The sequence below is a fragment of the Microtus pennsylvanicus genome, chromosome 6 (assembly GCF_037038515.1).
Source record: "Microtus pennsylvanicus isolate mMicPen1 chromosome 6, mMicPen1.hap1, whole genome shotgun sequence".
Classification (NCBI taxonomy): Eukaryota; Metazoa; Chordata; class Mammalia; order Rodentia; family Cricetidae; genus Microtus; species Microtus pennsylvanicus.
This window is the reverse complement of record NC_134584.1, coordinates 125,652,380-125,676,351: the sequence shown is the minus strand read 5'-3', so window position 1 is coordinate 125,676,351 and position 23,972 is coordinate 125,652,380. Positions and strand designations below refer to the sequence as shown.

General features: G+C 50.9%; 1 protein-coding gene across 4 annotated transcripts in view; it reads left to right on the top strand.

The window, feature by feature from the left end:
* Tarbp1 (tRNA guanosine 2 -O-methyltransferase TARBP1) overlaps positions 1-23,972 on the top strand; it is a 56,272-nt gene that overhangs the window by 14,534 nt on the left and 17,766 nt on the right. For 3 of the 4 annotated variants that reach the window (XM_075977700.1, XM_075977702.1, XM_075977703.1), the window contains exons 7-19: positions 1,921-2,056; positions 3,290-3,386; positions 4,961-5,050; positions 5,413-5,548; positions 7,722-7,821; positions 8,260-8,432; positions 10,338-10,435; positions 11,244-11,405; positions 18,430-18,644; positions 19,239-19,500; positions 19,593-19,781; positions 22,472-22,662; positions 22,813-22,884. In XM_075977700.1, coding sequence (XP_075833815.1) covers positions 1,921-2,056; positions 3,290-3,386; positions 4,961-5,050; positions 5,413-5,548; positions 7,722-7,821; positions 8,260-8,432; positions 10,338-10,435; positions 11,244-11,405; positions 18,430-18,644; positions 19,239-19,500; positions 19,593-19,781; positions 22,472-22,662; positions 22,813-22,884 — 1,921 coding nt within the window. The remainder of the gene's footprint in view (positions 1-1,920; positions 2,057-3,289; positions 3,387-4,960; positions 5,051-5,412; positions 5,549-7,721; positions 7,822-8,259; positions 8,433-10,337; positions 10,436-11,243; positions 11,406-18,429; positions 18,645-19,238; positions 19,501-19,592; positions 19,782-22,471; positions 22,663-22,812; positions 22,885-23,972) is intronic. The other variant, XM_075977701.1, reaches the window with a different exon arrangement.

The window sequence follows — 23,972 nt, the reverse complement described above, 5'->3', positions numbered from 1 at the left end:
AAAAAACAAAAACAAGATAAAGCTACAGTTTTCTGATTATCAGATTCTCGACAGCACAGTTATACTAGATAGGAATGAAATTGTAATAATTTTCAAAATAGCTTTATTGAGATTTAACTCACACCCCTTAAGGACCCGTTTACACGCTTCACACTGTTCAGATCAGTGGTGTTTACTCTATTTAAAACTGTATATCTATCCCCACTGTCTGTTTCCAAAACACTTCCCTCGTCTCCAGACAGAACCCCATGCCCCTGAGCACTTGGGCCTCACGCTCTGGCTCCTCAGTCTCTGATGCATGTCCTGTCTCCCTGATGTCTGCATTCCATGGGTTTCACACAGAATTGAACACGTGGCCTCTAAGGGCTGGCTTCTCTGGGAGTGGGCCTGTGTCACAGAATCTCCCTTTCTGTGTTGGAGTCGAACTCCATCCTCACTCCATGGTGGGCTGTTCGCAGTTACTTATCTATCCATGGCTCAGTGGGCGTTTGTGTGTTCTCTCGTCACTATGGGGTCAGTGCCTCTGTGACAGCCCCGTGAGTGGTTCTGTATGAACCTGTGTGGACTTCTAGTTACGCAGCTAGAAGTGGATTTGGGGGGGTCACACTTGGGGGGTCACACTCTCTACATGTGGTCCACGCTGACCGCACCCTTTCCACTCCCACCACCCGCGTGAGGATTCCGGTTTCTTCAGATTCTTCCACCCCTGGTGTCCCTTTTGCTTTCTGCTGTCCGAGGGGGTCTGAGGTGCTGTTCTGCTGTCCGAGGGGTCTGAGGTGCTGTTCTGCTGTCTGAGGGGGTCTGAGGTGCTGTTCTGCTGTCCGAGGGGGTCTGAGGTGCTGTTCTGCTGTCCGAGGGGTCTGAGGTGCTGTTCTGCTGTCTGAGGGGGTCTGAGGTGCTGTTCTGCTGTCCGAGGGGGTCTGAGGTGCTGTTCTGCTGTCTGAGGGGGTCTGAGGTGCTGTTCTGCTGTCCTAGGGGTCTGAGGTGCTGTTCTGCTGTCCTAGGTGTCTGAGGTGCTGTTCTGCTGTCTGAGGGGGTCTGAGGTGCTGTTCTGCTGTCTGAGGGGGTCTGAGGTGCTGTTCTGCTGTCCTAGGTGTCTGAGGTGCTGTTCTGCTGTCTGAGGGGGTCTGAGGTGCTGTTCTGCTGTCTGAGGAGTCTGAGGTGCTGTTCTGCTGTCCGAGGGGTCTGAGGTGCTGTTCTGCTGTCCGAGGGGTCTGAGGTGCTGTTCTGCTGTCTGAGGGGGTCTGAGGTGCTGTTCTGCTGTCTGAGGGGTCTGAGGTGCTGTTCTGCTGTCTGAGGGGTCTGAGGTGCTGTTCTGCTGTCCTAGGTGTCTGAGGTGCTGTTCTGCTGTCTGAGGGGGTCTGAGGTGCTGTTCTGCTGTCTGAGGGGGTCTGAGGTGCTGTTCTGCTGTCTGAGGGGGTCTGAGGTGCTGTTCTGCTGTCTGAGGGGTCTGAGGTGCTGTTCTGCTGTCTGAGGGGTCTGAGGTGCTGTTCTGCTGTCTGAGGGGTCTGAGGTGCTGTCCTAGGTGTCTGAGGTGCTGTTCTGCTGTCCGAGGGGTCTGAGGTGCTGTTCAGGGGTCTGAGGTGCTGTTCTGCTGTCTGAGGGGGTCTGAGGTGCTGTTCTGCTGTCTGAGGGGGTCTGAGGTGCTGTTCTGCTGTCTGAGGGGGTCTGAGGTGCTGTTCTGCTGTCCGAGGGGTCTGAGGTGCTGTTCTGCTATCTGAGGGGGTCTGAGGTGCTGTTCTGCTGTCTGAGGGGTCTGAGGTGCTGTTCTGCTGTCTGAGGGGTCTGAGGTGCTGTTCTGCTGTCTGAGGGGTCTGAGGTGCATCGAGGTTTTGATTTACATTTTCTTACTAAGGAAGCAGAGGACTTTTCCACGTGACCCCTGCAGCAGTAACGTTGTTTTCAAACCTTTTCTTCCAGGTCGTTTCCTGTTGAAGTTCATCCAGAGGATGGCGGATAGACACTGGTGTGCGGTGCCAGTGTTGTTCCTCTCCAGGGCTTTGGCAGGCGTGCCCAGATGTAAGGCCCTGGGTGGAGAAGGGCTTCTAGCCCTCAGGTAATTAATTACACACTGTATGTTCATTTATTCACTATGACTCGGTTGTGTAAGAAAAACTGACATTTTTTAATGTAAATAATTAATTGAGTGTATTTTGTTTGATGAATTACTATTTTAAATATATTCCATAATATATGCACTTGGGTTTTGACCACTTTTTTAAAAATTATATTGATTGCTAATTTTTAAAAATTGTATGGATAAGTATAAAAAATTAAGGACAAATATCAATCATGAAAAAATTAAGGACAAATATCAATCATGATAATCAATTAGAAAGTATTTAAAATATATTAAATTCTTACTTTAAAAATGTTTGCATTTAAGTATATTTTTGTTTTATTTTTCCTTTGAGACAGATTTTCATTGTGTAGCCCAGGCTGGCTTCTGATTCCCAACAATCCTCCTGTCTCACTTTCCCAAGTGCTGGGATTACAGGCATGGGGTACCATGGCCTAGCTTTTTCTTATTAAAAGAGAGTGGGTTCATATTAAAATTGAGCTCTGTCTGGGTGTGGTGACTCACACGTGTGACTCCAGTACTTAAGAAAATGATTGCGGAGGCTCACAAGCCTGAGGCCGGTCTTGGCTAGAGAAAAGTTGAGGTCAGCGTGGATTACATACTAAGACTATCTCAAATAAAAAAATAAAAATGGTACTCTGTGTACGATCACAGTGGAAACTGGCCATGCAGCCCTTCTGGTGATGGCCACTCCTGGTGACAGTCACTCCTGGTGCTGGCCACTCCTGGTGACAGTCACTCCTGGTGTTGGCCTGTCCTGGTGACAGTCACTCCTGGTACTGGCCACTCCTGGTGACAGTCACTTCTGGTGCTGGTGACTCCTGGCGATGGTCACTCTTTATGCTGGTCACTTCTAGTGATAATCACTTCTGGTGACAGTCACTCCTGGTACTGGCCACTCCTGGTGACAGTCACTCCTGGTACTGGCCACTCCTGGTGACAGTCACTCCTGGTGTTGGCCTGTCCTGGTGACAGTCACTCCTGGTGATGGCCTGTCCTGGTGACAGTCACTCCTGGTGACGGCCTGTCCTGGTGACAGTCACTCCTGGTGCTGGCCACTCCTGGTGACAGTCACTCCTGGTGCTGGCCACTCCTGGTGACAGTCACTCCTGGTGATGATCATTTTGTACGTTGGAGGTTGTAGGCAGTGAAAATGATTGTGAGTGCTCAGACTTCCAGTTCCTACCTGTGTGTCCTTGCTTTGACCAGGGACGTTCTCCAGCGCACCATGATCACACACCAGGTCCTCCTGAGGGGGGCAGCACAGTGCTATCTTCTGCAGACAGCCATGCGTCTGGTGGATGTGGTGAGTGTGCCTGTCCGTACACCCGTTTGCAAGTCTTTCTCAGGGAGTACCGGTGGACTTGGGGACGACTGACATCATCCTAGGTGACAGAAGTAGCGTAGTGTGCAGGACGTGTTGGTTGTGCTGAACAGGGTTCTTGTCTGGGGCTCAGGAATGTCAACCTTGCGAGGCCTGGGCTGCTATAGAACCAGGTCCCAGGACAAAACCTGAGCCCTGAGGCTCCAGTCAACTTCCCTGGGAGCCTTTCTAGTATATTCTCACAGCCTGGTAAAAGGACCAGGCCATCCTGGGTGACTCACCAGGAGAGGAGCTTGTAGACATAGGGTCCCAAGGGAAATACCAAGAGCCAGAGTCAGCACACTGCTGTGCTGGACAGAGCAGGGGACATGAGGCGTCTGTGTATGTTATGAGGTCCCTGTTTAACTTTGGGCTCATTGTTGTCATCTAAAGAAATGCATATGCCATGTTCCAATAGGACCTCACTTAACCCAGGAGCTGTGTGTGCATCTGTTGAACTGGGCCAATGCTGAATCTTTATTCAGAATCTGTGACCACTGTTGTTTGCTTCAGTTGGAGATTCTTTTTGTTATTTTTAAAGAATCACTTTTTATTCACAGGAATTTGTTTTTTCTTGAGAGTATCTTTTTTAAAAGATTATATTCATCTTTTCTCTAAGATGCTGCCTAATTAAAAAAAACCAAACATGTATTTTTAAAATGTTACCCACTCTCGAGACAGAAGAATTGCCTTGAGTTTGAGACCAACCTGGGCTAGATTATTCAGTTCAAGCTAGTCAAGACACACACACACACACAAGTATGGAGGCAGATGTCTTCTGTTTCGCTCCACTTACTGAGGCAGGGTCTCTTGCCAAACCCAGACCTTGCTGATTGCCGCTAGTTTGCGCTAGTCTGCCTGCCTGTCATTGCCTGGGATCCCCCATCTCTGTCTCTCAAACGCTAGGATTAGAGATAGCCACCAGTGCTGTCCAGTTCTGGGGACCTGAAGTCTGGTCCTCACTGAGCACAGCTTTGTGCCCTGAGCCTCTTCCCAGCTCCTGTTCTTGTGTGGAAACAATGTAACTTCCTGTATCTTAAGTGATAACTTGCTACTTTAGTTGACTTGCTGTTTCCTCCTGTTCTTGTATGGAAACAATGTAACTTCCTGTATCTTAAGTAATAACTTGCTACTTTAGTTGACTTGCTGTTTCCTCCTGTTCTTGTATGGAAACAATGTAACTTCCTGTATCTTAAGTGATAACTTGCTACTTTAGTTGACTTGCTGTTTCCTCCTGTTCTTGTATGGAAACAATGTAACTTCCTGTATCTTAAGTGATAACTTGCTACTTTAGTTGACTTGCTGTTTCCTCCTGTTCTTGTATGGAAACAATGTAACTTCCTGTATCTTAAGTGATAACTTGCTACTTTAGTTGACTTGCTGTTTCCTCCTGTTCTTGTATGGAAACAATGTAACTTCCTGTATCTTAAGTGATGACTTGCTACTTTAGTTGACTTGCTGTTTCCACACAGCTTTCCTGTTACCCCAAACGTTTAAACTGAGCTTTCTCTGCCTAGGAGAAAGTGTCTCTTTCTGATGTCTCCGCCTTTCTCGTGTCTCTGAGACAAGAGGAGTCCTTGGCACGAGGGACCGGATTGTGGACAGAGGTGAGCAGCCAATTCACTGTTTAAGCTCTGTAGAAGCCCTTTCCCCCTGGAGCCATCACTAACCCTCTGAAAATGCAACAGTTGCTTCATCAGAAGTTTGAGATTCCCTTACACTGGGTTCTGAGTGGTCCTCTGCAGCTAATATAGTTCCGAAGACAGGAACCACGCATGGGAACTTATATTATTCGTCAGTACCGCTCCACACCAGTGAATGATGGCAACATAGGATTAGACCAAGTTCTTGTATCTAATGATTTAGACTCAGTTTATGTGGAAGACAAGATTGGCTCAGAGAAATTAGAAACGCTTTGTTCTGTTCCATTTTAAGAATAAACTAACCCTGCTATGGTTTTCCTGTCCAGCTCTGTGACTGGCTGCGCATCAATGAAAAGTACTTCAGACAGTCCTCGATTGGTGGCTCTGATGGGCACGAGACATCGCTAAATGCTTACGTGAAAAACCTAGTTCAAGAGTTCGTGAAGTCTCCTGGTTGGGAAAGTAAGTCTGAACTCCCTTAGGAGGTGGCAGAATGTGTCACTGTAGCTTTCAGGTTGATCTGTGTGCCTGAGCAGCTGTGCAGTGTGAGTCTGAACTCCAGCCACAAGGGCGGAATCACTCCCTCCTGGCTTCCTGGGTTCTGAGACTTGAGGATGTTAAAGCCATATAGACTCTTGGAGGAGCTGCTCAACTCCCAGAGCAGGAAGTGGGCCCAATTAGTCCATGAACTTGTCCCCAAGGGCAGTGTGTGTGGGTCTCTAGGATGCACCTGGGTTAATTTTTCACGCGTTAGAAGCATTGTGTTTACTGTTAACTGATGGAAACCGGTTCATCGATTGGTTAACATGTGAGCAGTGTGTGTTTGTGCGTGCGTGCGTGCGTGTGTGTGTGTGTGTGTGTGTGTGCGTGCGTGTGTGTGCGTGCGTGCGTGCATGCATACATGTGTGTGTGGAGGCTGGGGCTTGACTTCAGGTGATCCCTCAGTTGCTCTCCACCTGGTACATGCTGATTGACGCTAGTCTAGCTGGCCCGCTTGTGCCCAGGATCTGCTGTCCCTGCCTCTGAGCGCTGAGGTTCAGGTGGACCGCCACTCCTGCCAGCTTCACGTAGGTGCTGGGATCTGAACTGCAAACTCATCCTCATCCCTTCCAAGCCAAGGCTCTGACCCCGGGCCATCTCTCCAGCGCCCCTCCCCCCAAGCCCGGTTCAGAGAGCATTCTATTAGAAGGATTGTTTTGCCGGGGGTGGGGGGGGGGTGTTATTTTCATCACACACTGGTGAAGACCATTTTTCTCCTTTCGTGTTTTCTTTTGCTTTTGATGTGGTTCTGGGGTGGCCTTGGGCATACTTGGCAGGTGCTCCATCACCGAGCCCCACTCCTGGCAGAAACCTCTTTTGCAAATATCTTTGGAGAAAACCTGTCAGCCTGCAGGAGGGAAGAATTCAAAGAGTCTCATTAATTAGGATTTTACATTTCTAATGCTTTCTATTCATTAAGGCCCTTAGCCATGATTTGGGAAAACTGCCCTTGCATTGAGCACATCTGAAAGTCCCTGCCTTTGTCTCAGATCCTCCCCTTTCATCCAGTTTCTCTCATCTGATCCAGGAATGGGTCTTAATCAGGTAATCGGCCTGAGAGCTCAAGCCTGTCATCAGCTCAGCATTTTCTCCTTAGTGTTTCCTCTCTGTTTTCAAGTGCATTTCTCTGTGCTTGGGAGCATTCTGGGCGAGGCCTGCCGCTAAAGTCAACCCTTCCTTGCTTCTAGTGCAACCACACACGCAGCTCTAGTGGGTCTGAGGCTGCCCAGCCCTGGTGCCTCAGCCTTTCTGTCCAGGGCCAGGTGTCATCTGGAAGTTTCCACCCAGCAGGGCTTGCTCTGACTGCTTCCCTTGTTCCTCCTTTTGCTTCTTACAGTTCCCATTTTGGAAGTCCCTCCTCCCCCAGGTGCATACACCCTCAGAGGCTACCATTGGCTGTAAGACAAAAGCAAATCTCCCTGAATGTCCTGCCAAGTGTCAGGTCTCTCCAATAGGTCTGTCGTCTCCTTTTCTGTTGCATACATGCACCCTTCTGTCGACTGCTCTCCTGCTGGGACCGTCCACACACAATTCTTATCTCCCTCCACCCAGGTCATTCTGCTCAGCTCTCCCGGAGTGTGTGCTCCAGCTGCAGACACCTCTCCCCAGTGCGGCCCTCGCTCTAATTACAATTCTGGTGTTTGTGGCTCAATACTTTCTGTGTTCTGGGAGCCATATGTCTGTCATGTTCAAGCGGATCTCTTCACACAGCAGGGACAAGGAGTTGTTTTTATTGTCTTTAACCATGGTGCATAATACTGTTTTTCTAATGACGTTATAAGGACCAGGAATAATAAACATGCCAATGGTTCAGTTCCTCATTTTTGAAGGAGTTAGTGAATGCCTTCTAAATGTTTTTTTTTAATTTCAAAAATGTGTGTGTGCGCATGTGTACATATGTACGTGTGTGCGTGTGTACACCACAACACTCCTTTGGAGGTCAGAAGACAACTCAGGGGAGTCAAGACTTTTCTCCCTCCATCTAGGTCCTGGGGATCAAACTAGGTCGTCAGGCGTGACTACGAGCACCTTTACCCACTGAACTACTTCTCAGGCCCCGAGAATGCGTCTTAAGCTGTAACTTTTGTTATCCCAGCAGGAGAAAGCGGCTTCATGCCAGACTGGTTTGAAGCCAGGCTGACCTCTCTGATGGTTCTGCTGGCTGTGGACGTGGAAGAAATGAAGACCCAATTCAGGTCACTGTTTCTGTAGTGCTGACGGTGGGGGGGGGGGGGGAGGGGGAATAAGGTTTATCATGGGTGCTTAGGATGCTCAGTGGCTGGTAGAGTCACTAACAAAGGCCAGATTTAGAACACTGGTCATACTAAAGAAATGTTTGATTTAACAGGGCCGCTTAGTGCTTGCAGGTTGGTAATTAAATGGCAAATTTGCAATCTAATATTAAATTAGAGAATATGATGCGTACTGTTTTATACTGGTATTAGAAAAGTATATGCTACGATCTCAGTGTAAATTGTAAAGCGTGTGGCATAAACAAACTGGCAGTTGGGATGCAGTGACCCCCGAGCATGGAATAACGTGTATGACCCCTGAGCTAACTGCTTGCCAGAGTGCTAGCTGGGGACTGGCCATGCTTTTGAGGTGGCTGATGTGGGTCTTCTTTCACCATCTAGGGAAAAGCAGAGGACTCAGAATGTGCTGCGGATCTTCTTAGACCCCCTGCTGGATGCTCTGGGGAAGCTGGGCACCAACGCCTACATGCCCTTGTTGAGGACTGACAGGTGCCTCCAGCTGCTGGTGAGGTTGCTGCGTTCTTCTGTGCCAAGAGGTTCCAGTGGCCAGGATGGTGAGGACGACTGGGCTCTGGGGTGCCTTGCGGGGGTGCTGCTGGCGTTGAGACTGGGAGGAAGCTCCTAATTTCTTCACGTAAGAATTAGTTCTTCCCATGCATATACTGAGCAGCTAGCTCTCGGTGCTGCCGGGAATGCCGTGGGGTGTCTGTGTGATAACGCCGGGAGGGTTGTTCACTATCATTAGAACATGTGTGTGAGGCGTGTGTGTACATACCTGTCTGTGTGAGTGTGTTCATGTGGAGGCCAGAGGATGACATAGGGTGTTCTCTCTATTGCTGCCAATCTTACTCCCTTAGCCAGAGTCTCTTCACTGAACCCAAGGCTGCTTTGGCCGGACAGGTTGGTCAGCCCCCGGGGTCCACTTGCTTCCGTCCCACCTCTACCTTCCCTCATGCTGGGGTTACAGACAAGAACCCCTACACCCGCTTTTAAATAGATCCAATTCGGGCCCTCATGTTTGCGTGGCATGAGGTTTACCATTGGGCCATCCTCCCACCCCTGCTGCTTTTTAAGAGCTGTTTATTTTGTATTTGTGTGTGCAGGTTTATGCAGTTCTGCCCATACCATGGCACTCACACAGAAATCAGAGGGTCACTTTGACTTCCAGAAGTCAGTTCTCTCCCACCACGTGGGTCTGGGGACGGTCTTATATTATCAGGCTTGGTGGCACATACCTTTACCCTTGAGCCATTTCTGCAGTCCGTGTGTGTGTGTGTGTGTTCTTTAACGCTGCATCGATATACTACTTGTTCATGGAAGAGTCTCCTGTAGCTCAGGCTGCCTCTATCTTGCCACATAGGCAAGAATGACCTTAAACTTCCCATCCTTCTGCCTCCGCCTCCTGAGAGCTTGGCTACCATGCTCAGTTTGATAGGATCATGGGATGGAACTCAGAGCATCCTGCATGCTAGGCAAGCACTCTGCTAGCCAAGCTACATCCCCGGCCCGTGAGGCTCTTCTAGAGACATGACTGACTAGTAGGAAATCTGCATATTTAATACATCCAGCTCCGCACTTTGGGATTGGACATACCTGTCACCTCCCCGGGTTTCCTGTTACCCTGCCACTGTCGTTGTCTGTAATTCTAGCCATTCACCCGAGGTCTGCCCCCTTATGTTCTAAGGCTGAATGTACCCTCTTCCTCTACCCTGCTTCTGACTCCGAGACTTAACCGTGTAGCTTGTGGCCCGCGCTTCACCATGGTTTGTCTTTTCTCTGCTGTCCTCTGTGTTCTCTGCAAGCTTTCCATTTCTAATATTTATTTATTATGTGTACAGTATTCTGTCTGTGTGTATGCCTGCAGGCCAGAAGAGGGCACCAGACCTCACTACAGATGGTTGTGAGCCACCATGTGGTTGCTGGGAATTGAACTCAGGACCTTTGGAAGAGCAGGCAATGCTCTTAACCACTGAGCCATCTCTCCAGCCTAAGCTTTTCATTTCCATAGACTCTTATTGCTTTTCTCTTTGCTGTCTGTGCTTTGTGGCCGTATAGAAAATGGCTATGGGGTGTGAAGTTGAACTTCCCTGTGTTTTCTTCTAAGTTTTATGGTTTGGGGACTTATTAAGCAACTCAGTGCCTTTGTGCATGTGCTCTGGTCCGTTCTGCACCAGCACCTGGCTTCCATTCAGGCAGTGGCTGAAGATTAGTTGATGTGAACACAGGCTAATGTTTTCTCGCTCTGGGGCCCCGCAGAGATGGTTATTACGGTGGGAAGTCGCTATGTCTTTCTACATAACACAGTTCTAAAGTCCACCCAGTGTCCTTGTGCTGGACTTGTGGTGTGGCATCCCGGACTCTAGTGACTGCCTTTCTGTCTGACAGTTGTACCAGTGCTGGTATGGTTTGTACTACAGCCCCTACTTCTGTTGGGTTAATAAAACACGATCTCCCCACAGATGAGATGTCCACCGTCCTCCAGACCTCTGTCCTGTCTGCTGCTGAGAGCGTGGCTCAGTTTGTGCTCAGGAGACTCACCATGAACGAGCTGCAGAGTGTAAGGAGCTTTGGGCTTCGGGAGCTTTCTCTTGTCCACACTGAGTGGACATTTCTTTAGTGTGAGGGTTTTCCCAGAAGCCACTCTGAGAAGTTCCTATCCCTCCCCTGCTAGCTCTCTGGAATTAGGACATTCCTCCCTCCCCTGAGGACTGATGTCAGTGGTAACTATGGCCCTGAAGAGCCAGAGAAACTGGGTATCTGCACAAGGCCTGTGCAAGCAGGTGGCCTGGGTCTGTCATCACCTGACATGGAGTGGGGAGGGCTTGCAAGGCTGCCTCTTCCTGAGGCTGTCCTAGGGGAAGGAGAAGTATTTTCTTCAGGGGTGTAGCAACTGGGAAGTTGCCCATTCTGTAAGCAACCCCTCATGCATGCATCTGTGAACAACCTCCCACTCCTACTCCAGAGGCAGCAGAAGGGGTGATTGGAAGGAGGAAGGCCATTGGGAGTGGTGAGAAGACTGGAGGGAAATTGTGGCGACCACACAAAATTCATTATACAGAAATGGAAATACAGATACCTACTGCTGTGTATATTACTATGTGTTTAAAAAAAGAAAGAATTCATGGAAGACTTTCTGCCTCCCAAGGCTTCCTAGTTGCTGAGGGTTCCGATGCTGTGCTGTGAAAGGTGTCATCGGGTTCTGGAAGAGTCCAGACTGCAAAGGAGGACATTCTTAGCCTGCGTGGAGATGTCCTGGGCACTGCGTTGTTAGTGCATTTACATGCAGGAATTGCTTCCTCTCTGAACTGTGCTTGTGTGAAAGTTACAGGTCCCGCTGTTCTTGTGTGTCCTGACTTTTGTTGTAGGTGGCAGATCTGGACCGCTGCCAGCTATACCTGACGGTGTTGGCTGAGCTTACGAGTCTCCAGGTGAAGCTGGGCTGGAAAGCAGGCAACCCCATCACCCGAATCATCTCTCCTTTGAAAAACGCGTGCATTCACCATCTGCAGGGGGCTGAGGGCGAACAGGTAATCCTCCTGGGCTGAAGGTGTGTGGTTATGTCCGGCCAGGAATACCCATTTGATTGTTCCACGATGTTTTGGAATTATGAAGGGGATTTTATGAATGTGATTGTTAAGATTCTGTCACCAGGTAGTAATACTGTAGAGTTGGGGCATGTCAAAGCTGTAATGGAGATCTGATACCTCTCTCCACTCCCTCCTTCCCTTTCTGTTCTTCCATCCCTCCTTCCTCCTGCTGGTTTCAATACCCTAAGCTAGGCCTTAATCTTTTTTCACTAGTGACCCGTTTTCTTTTCCTTCCTTCCTTTTTTTTTAAACTTTATTTATTTAGTATACAGTGTTCTGCCTATATGTGTGCCTGCATGCCAGAAGAGGGCACTGGATCTCATTACAGATGGTTGTGAGCCACCATGTGGGTGCTTAGAATTGAACTCAGGACCTCTGGAAGAGCAGTCAGTGCTCTTAATTGCTGAACCATCTCTCCAGCCCCCCTTTTTAATTTTCAAGACAGGATTTTTCTGGGTATCCCTAGCTGTCCTGGAACTAGCTCTGTAAACCAGGCTGGGCTCAACCTCAGAGATCCACCTGCCTCTGCTTTCTGAGTGCTGGGATTACAGGGTTGCACCACCACTGCCAGGCTTCACCTGTGATCCCTTTTCACTGAAGAAACTTTTTCATGAACCTTGGGTTAGAGGTCTAAAAAAAATGGGATCACAAATTAAGCATTTGCAGTTAATAAACCGTAAAGACATTGATTTTAAAACAGTTCTTTGGTATGCATATAGTTTAGTCTTTATTAAAGAAGAAAGCAAAGAGCCTACAAGTGAGGTGGCTGTGCTTGTTTGTCTAACAGTGTAATGCAGAGACACACTGGTTTATGCTCACATGCTGAGGAGCCATTGTAGGGACACATGCACATCTTTGTTTTCTGTACCTGAGCCTATGCTTCTGTAAAGAGCTGGAAACTGTACACACAACACTGCTTATAAGATACAGTAGTCTCAATCTGTGCTCGGTGTGCCTGGCAGTGCTCACTGGCTCTGTGCCATGAAGTAAAGGAGAGAGTGCTGTGTGTGCAGAACCAAAACCACCGTGAGGTCCCAGAGTCGGTATGGACAGGCACAGCCATCAACACCGTGAGGTCCCACAGTCGGTATGGACAGGCACAGCCATCAACACCGTGAGGTCCCACAGTCGGAATGGACAGGCACAGCCATCAACACTGTGAGGTCCCACAGTCGGTATGGACAGGCACAGCCATCAACACCGTGAGGTCCCAGAGTCGGTATGGACAGGCACGGCCATCAACACCGTGAGGTCCCAGAGTCAGTATGGACAGGCACGGCCATCAACACCGTGAGGTCCCAGAGTCGGTATGGACAGGCACAGCCATCAACACCGTGAGGTCCCAGAGTCGGTATGGACAGGCACAGCCATCAACACCGTGAGGTCCCAGAGTCGGTATGGACAGACACGGCCATCAACACCGTGAGGTCCCACAGTCGGTATGGACAGCACAACCATCAACACCGTGAGGTCCCACAGTCGGTATGGACAGCACAGCCATCAACACCGTGAGGTCCCACAGTCGGTATGGACAGACACGGCCATCAACACCGTGAGGTCCCACAGTCGGTATGGACAGACACGGCCATCAACACCGTGAGGTCCCACAGTCGGTATGGACAGGCACAGCCATCAACACCGTGAGGTCCCACAGTCGGTATGGACAGCACAGCCATCAACACCGTGAGGTCCCAGAGTCGGTATGGACAGACACGGCCATCAACACCGTGAGGTCCCACAGTCGGTATGGACAGACACGGCCATCAACACCGTGAGGTCCCACAGTCGGTATGGACAGGCACAGCCATCAACACCGTGAAGTCCTACAGTCGGTATGGACAGCACAGCCATCAACACCGTGAGGTCCCAGAGTCGGTATGGACAGGCACAGCCATCAACACCGTGAGGTCCCACAGTCGGTATGGACAGGCACAGCCATCAACACCGTGAAGTCCTACAGTCGGTATGGACAGCACAGCCATCAACACCGTGAGGTCCCAGAGTCGGTATGGACAGGCACAGCCATCAACACCGTGAGGTCCCACAGTCGGTATGGACAGGCACGGCCATCAACACCGTGAGGTCCCAGAGTCGGTATGGACAGGCACAGCCATCAACACCGTGAGGTCCCAGAGTCGGTATGGACAGGCACAGCCATCAACACCGTGAGGTCCCAGAGTCGGTATGGACAGACACGGCCATCAACACCGTGAGGTCCCACAGTCGGTATGGACAGCACAACCATCAACACCGTGAGGTCCCACAGTCGGTATGGACAGCACAGCCATCAACACCGTGAGGTCCCACAGTCGGTATGGACAGACACGGCCATCAACACCGTGAGGTCCCACAGTCGGTATGGACAGACACGGCCATCAACACCGTGAGGTCCCACAGTCGGTATGGACAGGCACAGCCATCAACACCGTGAGGTCCCACAGTCGGTATGGACAGCACAGCCATCAACACCGTGAGGTCCCAGAGTCGGTATGGACAGACACGGCCATCAACACCGTGAGGTCCCACAGTCGGTATGGACAGACACGGCCATCAACACCGTGAGGTCCCACAGTCGGTATGGACAGGCACAGCCATCAACACCGTGAAGTCCTACAGTCGGTATGGACAGCACAGCCATCAACACCGTGAGGTCCCAGAGTCGGTATGGACAGGCACAGCCATCAACACCGTGAGGTCCCACAGTCGGTATGGACAGGCACAGCCATCAACACCGTGAAGTCCTACAGTCGGTATGGACAGCACAGCCATCAACACCGTGAGGTCCCAGAGTCGGTATGGACAGGCACAGCCATCAACACCGTGAGGTCCCACAGTCGGTATGGACAGGCACGGCCATCAACACCGTGAGGTCCCAGAGTCGGTATGGACAGCACAGCCATCAACACCGTGAGGTCCCACAGTCGGTATGGACAGCACAGCCATCAACACCGTGAGGTCCCACAGTCGGTATGGACAGCACAGCCATCAACACCGTGAGGTCCTACAGTCGGTATGGACAGGCACGGCCATCAACACTGTGAGGTCCCACAGTCGGTATGGACAGGCACAGCCATCAACACCGTGAGGTCCCACAGTCGGTATGGACAGGCACAGCCATCAACACCGTGAGGTCCCACAGTCGGTATGGACAGCACAGCCATCAACACCGTGAGGTCCCACAGTCGGTATGGACAGGCACAGCCATCAACACCGTGAGGTCCTACAGTCGGTATGGACAGGCACGGCCATCAACACCGTGAGGTCCCACAGTCGGTATGGACAGCACAGCCATCAACACCGTGAGGTCCCACAGTCAGTATGGACAGCACAGCCATCAACACCGTGAGGTCCCACAGTCGGTATGGACAGGCACGGCCATCAACACCGTGAGGTCCCACAGTCGGTATGGACAGCACAGCCATCAACACTGTGAGGTCCCACAGTCGGTATGGACAGGCACAGCCATCAACACCGTGAGGTCCTACAGTCGGTATGGACAGGCACGGCCATCAACACCGTGAGGTCCCACAGTCGGTATGGACAGCACAGCCATCAACACCGTGAGGTCCCACAGTCAGTATGGACAGCACAGCCATCAACACCGTGAGGTCCCACAGTCGGTATGGACAGGCACGGCCATCAACACCGTGAGGTCCCACAGTCGGTATGGACAGCACAGCCATCAACACCATGAGGTCCCACAGTCGGTATGGACAGGCACGGCCATCAACACCGTGAAGTCCTACAGTCGGTATGGACAGCACAGCCATCAACACCGTGAGGTCCCACAGTCGGTATGGACAGCACAGCCATCAACACCGTGAGGTCCCACAGTCGGTATGGACAGCACAGCCATCAACACCGTGAGGTCCCACAGTCGGTATGGACAGGCACGGCCATCAACACCGTGAGGTCCCACAGTCGGTATGGACAGCACAGCCATCAACACCGTGAGGTCCCACAGTCAGTATGGACAGCACAGCCATCAACACCGTGAGGTCCCACAGTCGGTATGGACAGGCACGGCCATCAACACCGTGAGGTCCCACAGTCGGTATGGACAGCACAGCCATCAACACCGTGAGGTCCCACAGTCGGTATGGACAGGCACAGCCATCAACACCGTGAGGTCCTACAGTCGGTATGGACAGGCACGGCCATCAACACCGTGAGGTCCCACAGTCGGTATGGACAGCACAGCCATCAACACCGTGAGGTCCCACAGTCAGTATGGACAGCACAGCCATCAACACCGTGAGGTCCCACAGTCGGTATGGACAGGCACGGCCATCAACACCGTGAGGTCCCACAGTCGGTATGGACAGCACAGCCATCAACACCGTGAGGTCCCACAGTCGGTATGGACAGGCACGGCCATGAACACCGTGAGGTCCCACAGTCGGTATGGACAGCACAGCCATCAACACCGTGAGGTCCCACAGTCGGTATGGACAGGCACAGCCATCAACACCGTGAGGTCCCACAGTCGGTATGGACAGCACAGCCATCAACACCGTGAGGTCCCACAGTCGGTATGGACAGCACAGCCATCAACACTGTGAGGTCCCACAGTCGGTATGGACAGCACAGCCATCAACACTGTGAGGTCCCACAGTCGGTATGGACAGGCACAGCCATCAACACCGTGAGGTCCCACAGTCGGTATGGACAGCACAGCCATCAACACTGTGAGGTCCCACAGTCGGTATGGACAGCACAGCCATCAACACTGTGAGGTCCCACAGTCGGTATGGACAGCACAGCCATCAACACTGTGAGGTCCCACAGTCGGTATGGACAGGCACGGCCATCAACACCGTGAGGTCCCACAGTCGGTATGGACAGCACAGCCATCAACACCGTGAGGTCCCACAGTCGGTATGGACAGCACAGCCATCAACACTGTGAGGTCCCACAGTCGGTATGGACAGCACAGCCATCAACACTGTGAGGTCCCAGAGTCGGTATGGACAGCACAGCCATCAACACTGTGAGGTCCCACAGTCGGTATGGACAGCACAGCCATCAACACTGTGAGGTCCCACAGTCGGTATGGACAGGCACAGCCATCAACACCGTGAGGTCCCACAGTCGGTATGGACAGCACAGCCATCAACACCGTGAGGTCCCACAGTCGGTATGGACAGCACGGCCATCAACACCGTGAGGTCCCACAGTCGGTATGGACAGCACAGCCATCAACACCGTGAGGTCCCACAGTCGGTATGGACAGGCACGGCCATCAACACCGTGAGGTCCCACAGTCGGTATGGACAGGCACAGCCATCAACACCGTGAGGTCCCACAGTCGGTATGGACAGGCACGGCCATCAACACCGTGAGGTCCCCCAGTCGGTATGGACAGGCACAGCCATCAACACCGTGAGGTCCCACAGTCGGTATGGACAGGCACAGCCATCAACACCGTGAGGTCCCACAGTCGGTATGGACAGCACAGCCATCAACACCGTGAGGTCCCACAGTCGGTATGGACAGCACAGCCATCAACACCGTGAGGTCCCACAGTCGGTATGGACAGGCACGGCCATCAACACCGTGAGGTCCCACAGTCGGTATGGACAGGCACAGCCATCAACACCGTGAGGTCCCACAGTCGGTATGGACAGCACAGCCATCAACACCTTAGACTCATCACATGTTTGATTCTCAATTAATTTGGAGTCATTGTGCATTCAGACCTCTCTGATGATGGCCAGATTTTTCATGATCCCACCTTCAGCTGTACTACACTCGTGGGGTCACAACCTTTGTACTGGGCGTGTATCATCCTCCCTCGCCCCACCTTGTTTAAACTTGAGGACAGAATCTTACTAGGTTACTCAGGCTAACCTTGAATTTTCTTTGTAGCTCAGACAGACCTTGAACTCACGCTCCTCCTACCTCAGCCTCCTGAGCTGCTGGGTTCTTCAGCCTTCAACCCAGCAGCTCTTCAGTCTTAAGTCACCTCAGATATGGGAGGTGACCCAGGTCATCTGCTCACGCTGGCCCGGGACAGGATCATCAGTCTTAGATCTCAGCCGCTGTGCTTGGCTTCCTCCCTGGTCCCATGTGCCCTGGGCTGCAGCTGCCCCAGGTACCCACAAGTCTGTGCTCTTTACTCACCTGACAGGTGACTGAAGGGAAGGGTTCTTTCCTACTTAGCATTTAAGAGACAAGTGTTAGGTTGTTAAGGTGTAGAGGCTCCTGTCTTAGTGTCACAGCAAACCAGGAAGTAAAGAGCTTGCACCAGAACGACCCCACCCCTACTAACTAGGATTCCAGAACCCCCAAACAGTACCGCCAGCTGAGGACCACGTGTTCATGTGAGCCTGGGCGGTTTTATACTGTGACCATAGTGCCTTCTACCTGACTTCCATCTGGGCGGTTTTATACTGTGACCACAGTGCCTTCTACCTGACTTCCATCTGGCTTGACCCTTGCAGGAGAGGGAGTGGCAGCCTCTGCTGGATCAGGGTCTCGCTCCTTCCTTCCCGATGCCCCTCAAGCCTACACGGTGCTCTTTATTTCCTTTATTTTTTATTATTTTATTATTTTTGATTATTATTCATAGTTTGTGTTGTGATTTATGCAGATACGTCGGCGCTGAATTTTAGCACCTGTAGGCATTTCTTAAACATCCCAGAAAGGCAGAGTGGCTAAAAGCCCAGCTTCAGTGGCTGTCTCCTGGGTTCGAACCCTGACGAGGCCAGGGCCGTGTTACTCAGAGGCAGTTGATCTGTCGTATAAGGAGGTCTAGGCAGCCCTTACCGTAGAGCTTGAATTTGCTTCTTACATGCTGAGTGCTGACTGCCTTTCCAAACTGGCGTAGGCGTATGCTTGAACTTCTTTTATCCCACTGATGTTCGGAGGGGAGGCAGGGAATGAGGTGCCGTAGCCTTGCAGCCCCGGTTGCCTCAGACTGAGATTCGATTCCCTCACATCAGGATTGTTTTATCCCCTGCAGGAGCCAACCCTGGGCCGTCAGGTGCAGAGAGCGGTCAGCATGGCTACCCTGGCAGCTCTGTGTAAGGCTGTGGACCGGCACCCAGTGCTGCAGCTGGATTCTCCCGATGCTGAGCCCCTGGACAGGTTTCTGGCAGCTCTTCCACTCAATCAGATGCTGAAGAAGCCCCACTCAGAGGAGCAGAACAGCTGTGTGCATCCCTTGGAGAACGGCAGGTGAATGAGGAACATTTTTGTTAAGGTTTAGCAATCTGGCTTTTGTGCAGTCATGGTCATTAGGGATCCCCGGTGGTGTGGTGTTCATGGTGTAGCGGAGTTGGGGAGATGAGGCTCCATTTTGGTCAAGAGTGCACCGTTAGGTTCTTCATCTCCCGTGTCAGACACCTGCTGACTTGGTTTTCAGCCAGTCTCTCAAGGCAAGTCTGTGGGGTGGCTCCAGCGTCTAGCGGGCAGGCTGTTGGACACATGTGCTGCACATATCCTTTGCCGCGGTCTGTTTCCGGTTGTCTGACAGTGTTGGAGCCTGGGTGGCACAAAAGGAAACATGTGATTTTGGAGACTGAAAAGCCTGTAAATTACCTGGATCATGGAGAGGATTTTGTGCTCTTTTACCTCCCTATAGAAAAGTTGGCAGAGCCCCCACCTCCCAGTTCCCTCCCTCCCAGCTCTGTGGAAGGATTTGCAGGAGCTAGACCACTCTCAAACCACCCACCTGCTTTGCCTCTGTAAGGCACAGCGCCACGTTCCCATGAAGTAAAGACGAATCTGGGAAAGTCAGTGACTTAGTGTCTTTTCTTTTCAAAATCTCAGTGCTTTTGAAGAATCGCCATCTTCTCAAGGATGGGGAAAAACAGTGGCCCAGTATCTGCACGATCAGTGGGTCTGCCTCTGCTGGCTGCTGAGGAAACACCGCCTCCTTATCCCAGCCATGGAAAGTGACACGCTGGAGTGCCGTCTCCCTGCTGTCCAGCTGCCCGTGCAGACCCTGCGGTTGGCCCTGGATGTCCTCACTGTGCTCCCTGCCGGCCACATCTTACCTGTGTTCCACTGCATGGAGATGCTGGTTCCCAAGGTGAGACGGAGGGGAAGGAGGGCTGGGTGATGGAGAAACAGCAGCCCTTCTGGGTTTTTTTCACCACTGAGTATTTTCACCTCTTATGCCAGCTCCTGACTTCCGACGAGTCGCTCTGCATAGAATCTTTTGACCTGGCCTGGAAAACGGTATCTTCCCTGAGCAACACCCAGCTGACGTTCTGGCCTAACTTAAAAGCTTTCGTCCACTTTGTTTTCGATAATGAAATTCTTACCATTGCTGCAGAACTCAAGGGCCAGGCATACTTCAGGATCAAGGAGGTAACTTTTTTCTCTCTGCGTGTTGGACAGTCTGTAGACGGTGAAAGGAGAGGGTGTTTGTAACTATTCACTAGGACTGGGGCTTTGTTCTCAGAATGCCTTCCTGCGTGAGATGAGGAAACATGGCAGCGGCGGGAGGCTCAGGAGGCCCCCACCTGCCCTGCTGTGACCGGAGAGTCCATAGACAGGACTTGAGGAGCAGTTGGCTCCTGCTCAGTTTCAGGAGCTACGGTCCATTGTGACAAGGAAGGAATGTGGCTGTTCCCTTTGTAGTGGAAGGAGAGGGAAGCAGCCACTCCTGACAGATTAGTGCACTGGGAAGCAGAGAACAGCCAAAGCAGGGCCAGTCTAGCTGTCCTCCTCCAAAGAGCCACCTTTCAGAACATCACCACCAGGTGGACAAAGGGGCTGTTACCCATGAGCCTGTGGCGCACTTCACACTCAGACACAGCTCTTCCCACCCTGTTCAAACAGGATTTAAGCCCTTGAGTCACAGGTGAGTGTGGCAGCAAAAGTTTTAATCTCAACACTCAGGAGGCGGAGGCCGGTGGATCTCTAAGTTTGTGACCAGTCTGGTCTACATACTGAGTTTCAGGCCAGACAGAGTTACATAGGGAGGCACGGTCTCAAGACAAACAAACCACCACCACCACCACCAAAATCAAACTTGAGTCATTTGGCAAGTTAAGGATGGGGAACTCAGGAGGCCGAACTCCTGGAAGCCTTGTTCCTCCTGGAGGGTGGCAGGGGCATGGTGCAGAGCCGAGCTGGTGTGCTCTGACACTGGCAGGGACTGGAGGGGCATGGCGGGGCATGGCAGGGCATGGCGGGGCTAGCGCTTGCCCCTGCGCTCACATTGTACTTTAAGCCTCCTGTAGAGAAATACGGGGATTGAAAGTTCTTTGTTTTCTAGAGGTGTGGACAACCCCTGCACCCGAGGCTTCCCCATTCACAGATCAGACAATAAGTAGGAACATTTGAGGGCCAGAGAGATGGCTCCGTGGGTAAAGATGCTTGCTGCCGTCTGGAAACCAGAGTTGGGTTCCACCCACCTGGTAAAAGTTGGGAGCAGCTTCTGAATGTTTTCCTCTGTCTTCCACCTCCATCCTGCGGTGTTTGTGTGCCCTGCCCAAAAGAAATGAACGTGAAAAAATTTAAAGAGCATTTTAAAAAGGGATATTTTAAAAATTGCATCAGTACTGCCTTTTTGTTGTTTATAAAAATATGACCCCTCCTTATACTGTATTAGATATTACCAGTCACCCAGCGATCACTAGGAGCAGGGTGTCAGCCTTCGGGTACTGCAGCATGACATCAGGCTGCAGATATGTTGGGGTATGTGCGACCCTCCTAACCAGCTGCAGCCGTGGGCCCAGGTTGCACGTCTGATCTAAAGTAGCTATGATGTTCCCACATGGAGGCTCCATTCAGACTGCACACCGCTTTACACAAGCAGGGCTTGAAGCCTTTGTTGATTTGGCCGTCCAGGGGCATTCAGGAACAGTTCCCTAGGGTTGTGAGGGGTGGCTGTACTCCTTCAACAGGGAGGATAACCCAATGGGATTCTGTCTTGCTGGAGACTCAGGTTGATTCCGGTTTCCACCCTTCTGTCACTGTGGGAAGGTGCAGACTATGCTCTGGGCCCCCTGGAGCACTGAGGTCCTGTTTTTGCAGGGAGGGGCTGCTCTCTCCTTCTGTGTCCTTGGCACAGGTCTCTCCTGGAGAGCGCTGGGTGGATGGCCTGGCCAGGAAGACTGGACTTAACACACACTCTTGAAACACTAAATTTATCACACAGTTCCCATTTACCATGTCAGTAAAGTAAATACACTGCCATAAACAGAAAATACTCTCCAGCAGGTCCTGAGAGTTTTGTTTTCAATGTTGGAACCCCTTTGTACGTTGACATCACAATCTGTATGTATTCTCTAGTTAGTGCACAGTTTGGGACCCAGCTGTGTGTTACTTCTCTCATTGCTATGACTGAATGCCTGGCACACTCCAACACGGTGGGGAAGGCATGGCAGCAGAGACACGAGGCAGCTGGTCACGTGGCATCCACAGTCGGCAAACAGAGAGATAAATGCCAGCGCTCTGCTCGCTTCCTCCTTTTGATCCAGCCTATGACCCCAGCCTGCAGAGCGCCACTGCATTCAGAGTGTCTTTGTCTTGACTGAAGTGTCTCTGGGAGAAACGTCCTGCAGGCACTCACAGACACGTGTCTCCTCATCTACATCTGCCACGCTGACCCAGGCCAGAAGGCTATTTCTTCAGGAACATCATCGGAAGGATCATAGTGCAGAAGGCTAGGCTATTTCTTCAGGAACATCATCAGAAGGATCACAGTGCAGAAGGCTATTTCTTCAGGAACATCATCAGAAGGGTCACAGTGCAGAAGGCTATTTCTTCAGGAACATCATCGGAAGGGTCACAGTGCAGAAGGCTATTTCTTCAGGAACATCATCGGAAGGGTCACAGTGCAGAAGGCTGTTTCTTCAGGAACATCATCAGAAGGGTCACAGTGCAGAAGGCTATTTCTTCAGGAACATCATCAGAAGGGTCACAGTGCAGAAGGCTATTTCTTCAGGAACATCATCAGAAGGGTCACAGTGCTAGTTGTATCACTGGTATGCTGCTGGTTTTCTTTTTAGCTGGCCAGAGGTTAACCCGAGTGCCGTGCTTCATTTCAGATTATGTGCGAGATTATCGAAATGTCCTCCATGAAAACAGGGGCCTTCAACACTCTGATCCGTCACTGCTGCCAGTCTTGGGTAGCGGCTTCTTCTGGGCTGTCCCAGGGCTCACTCTCCAGTGCTAAGGATTACAGCGAACTTGTCCTGGAGGCTTGTGTGTTTGGAACAGTGTTTAGGCGCGATCAGAGGTAAACATGCTACTGTGTCAGCTTCTCACACGTGGGTGGAGTTAACGTGTGTGCTGAGCTTTCAGCCAGAAGGTTGTAGCATTAACTTTGGGGCTTTAATATTTTCCTCTCCTGAATCTCTGATTTGTTTTTTCTTCCCACATTTTTAAGACTTATTCAGGATGTCCAAACCTTCATAGAAAACCTTGGACCCGACTGTGCAGCAAACATCATCATAGAGGAGTAAGTGCAGCTCATTTCCTGTGTCTCGATGCTAGTGAGATCTCCCACTTGACCAAGGCAGTCTTTATTCATAACAGAAAGGGATATTTGTTTTTATTTTATATGTATGGGTAAGTTTTGCCTGCACGAATGTCTGTGCACCACATGCATGACTGGGGCCCTGAGAGCTGAGAAGGATCCCCTGGAAGTGGAGTTACAGAAGGTTGTGACCCGCCATGTGGGTCCTGGGCATTGACCCTGTGTCCTCTGAAAGAGAAGCTCGTGCTCTTAACTGCTGAACCGTCTCTCTAGCTCCATTATTCATAGATTAATAAGTTTTATCGTTATATCTATTTTAATGAACAAGCTATATTAATTTGTTATTGTTACTATTAATCACTGTTATTTCTGTGGTTAAATGTCTGACAGCAATTTAAGAGAGGTTTGGGGATATAGTCCAGGATATACAATCGTATATATAGTTTAGGATTGGCTTATAGCGGTGGCTTTAAGAGCCTAGAAGCAGAGAGAATGGAAAGTGAGACAGGGCTGTAAACCTTAAGGACCCGGTGACCCGCTTCCTCCAGGCCTCACCTCCCCAGGGTTCCACAAACTCCATAATGGGGCCACCCCTCAGGAACAGGCCATCAGCACATGAACCTGAGGCGCAGTTTCCTAATCAAACCATAACGCAAGCCTTCAAAATGTGTTAAAAATAATATTATTCTTTGCTTGTGTATTTTATTTTTATCTTCACCATTTACTGAGTTAATAAACTTTCAAAAATTGAGTGCATAGTCTAGTCCAAGTAAAGACATCCATCAGGCCGGGCAGTGGTAGCACATGCTTTTAATCCCAGCACTTGGGAGGCAAAGGCAGGCCGATCTCTGTGAGTTTGAGGCCAGCCTGGTCTACAGAGCGAGTTCCAGGACAGCCAGAACTGTTTCACTGAGAAACCCCAAAAGATGTGCCATCGGATAACACAGACCCCCCTCCTCTTTGGGGGAAGGGGTCTGGGTGCATCCTTTATTCTGTAACCCTTCATTTGGTTGTAAAATTTATCATCAAATTCATATTTACTATTTTAACAAGTAAATGTGTTATGCACA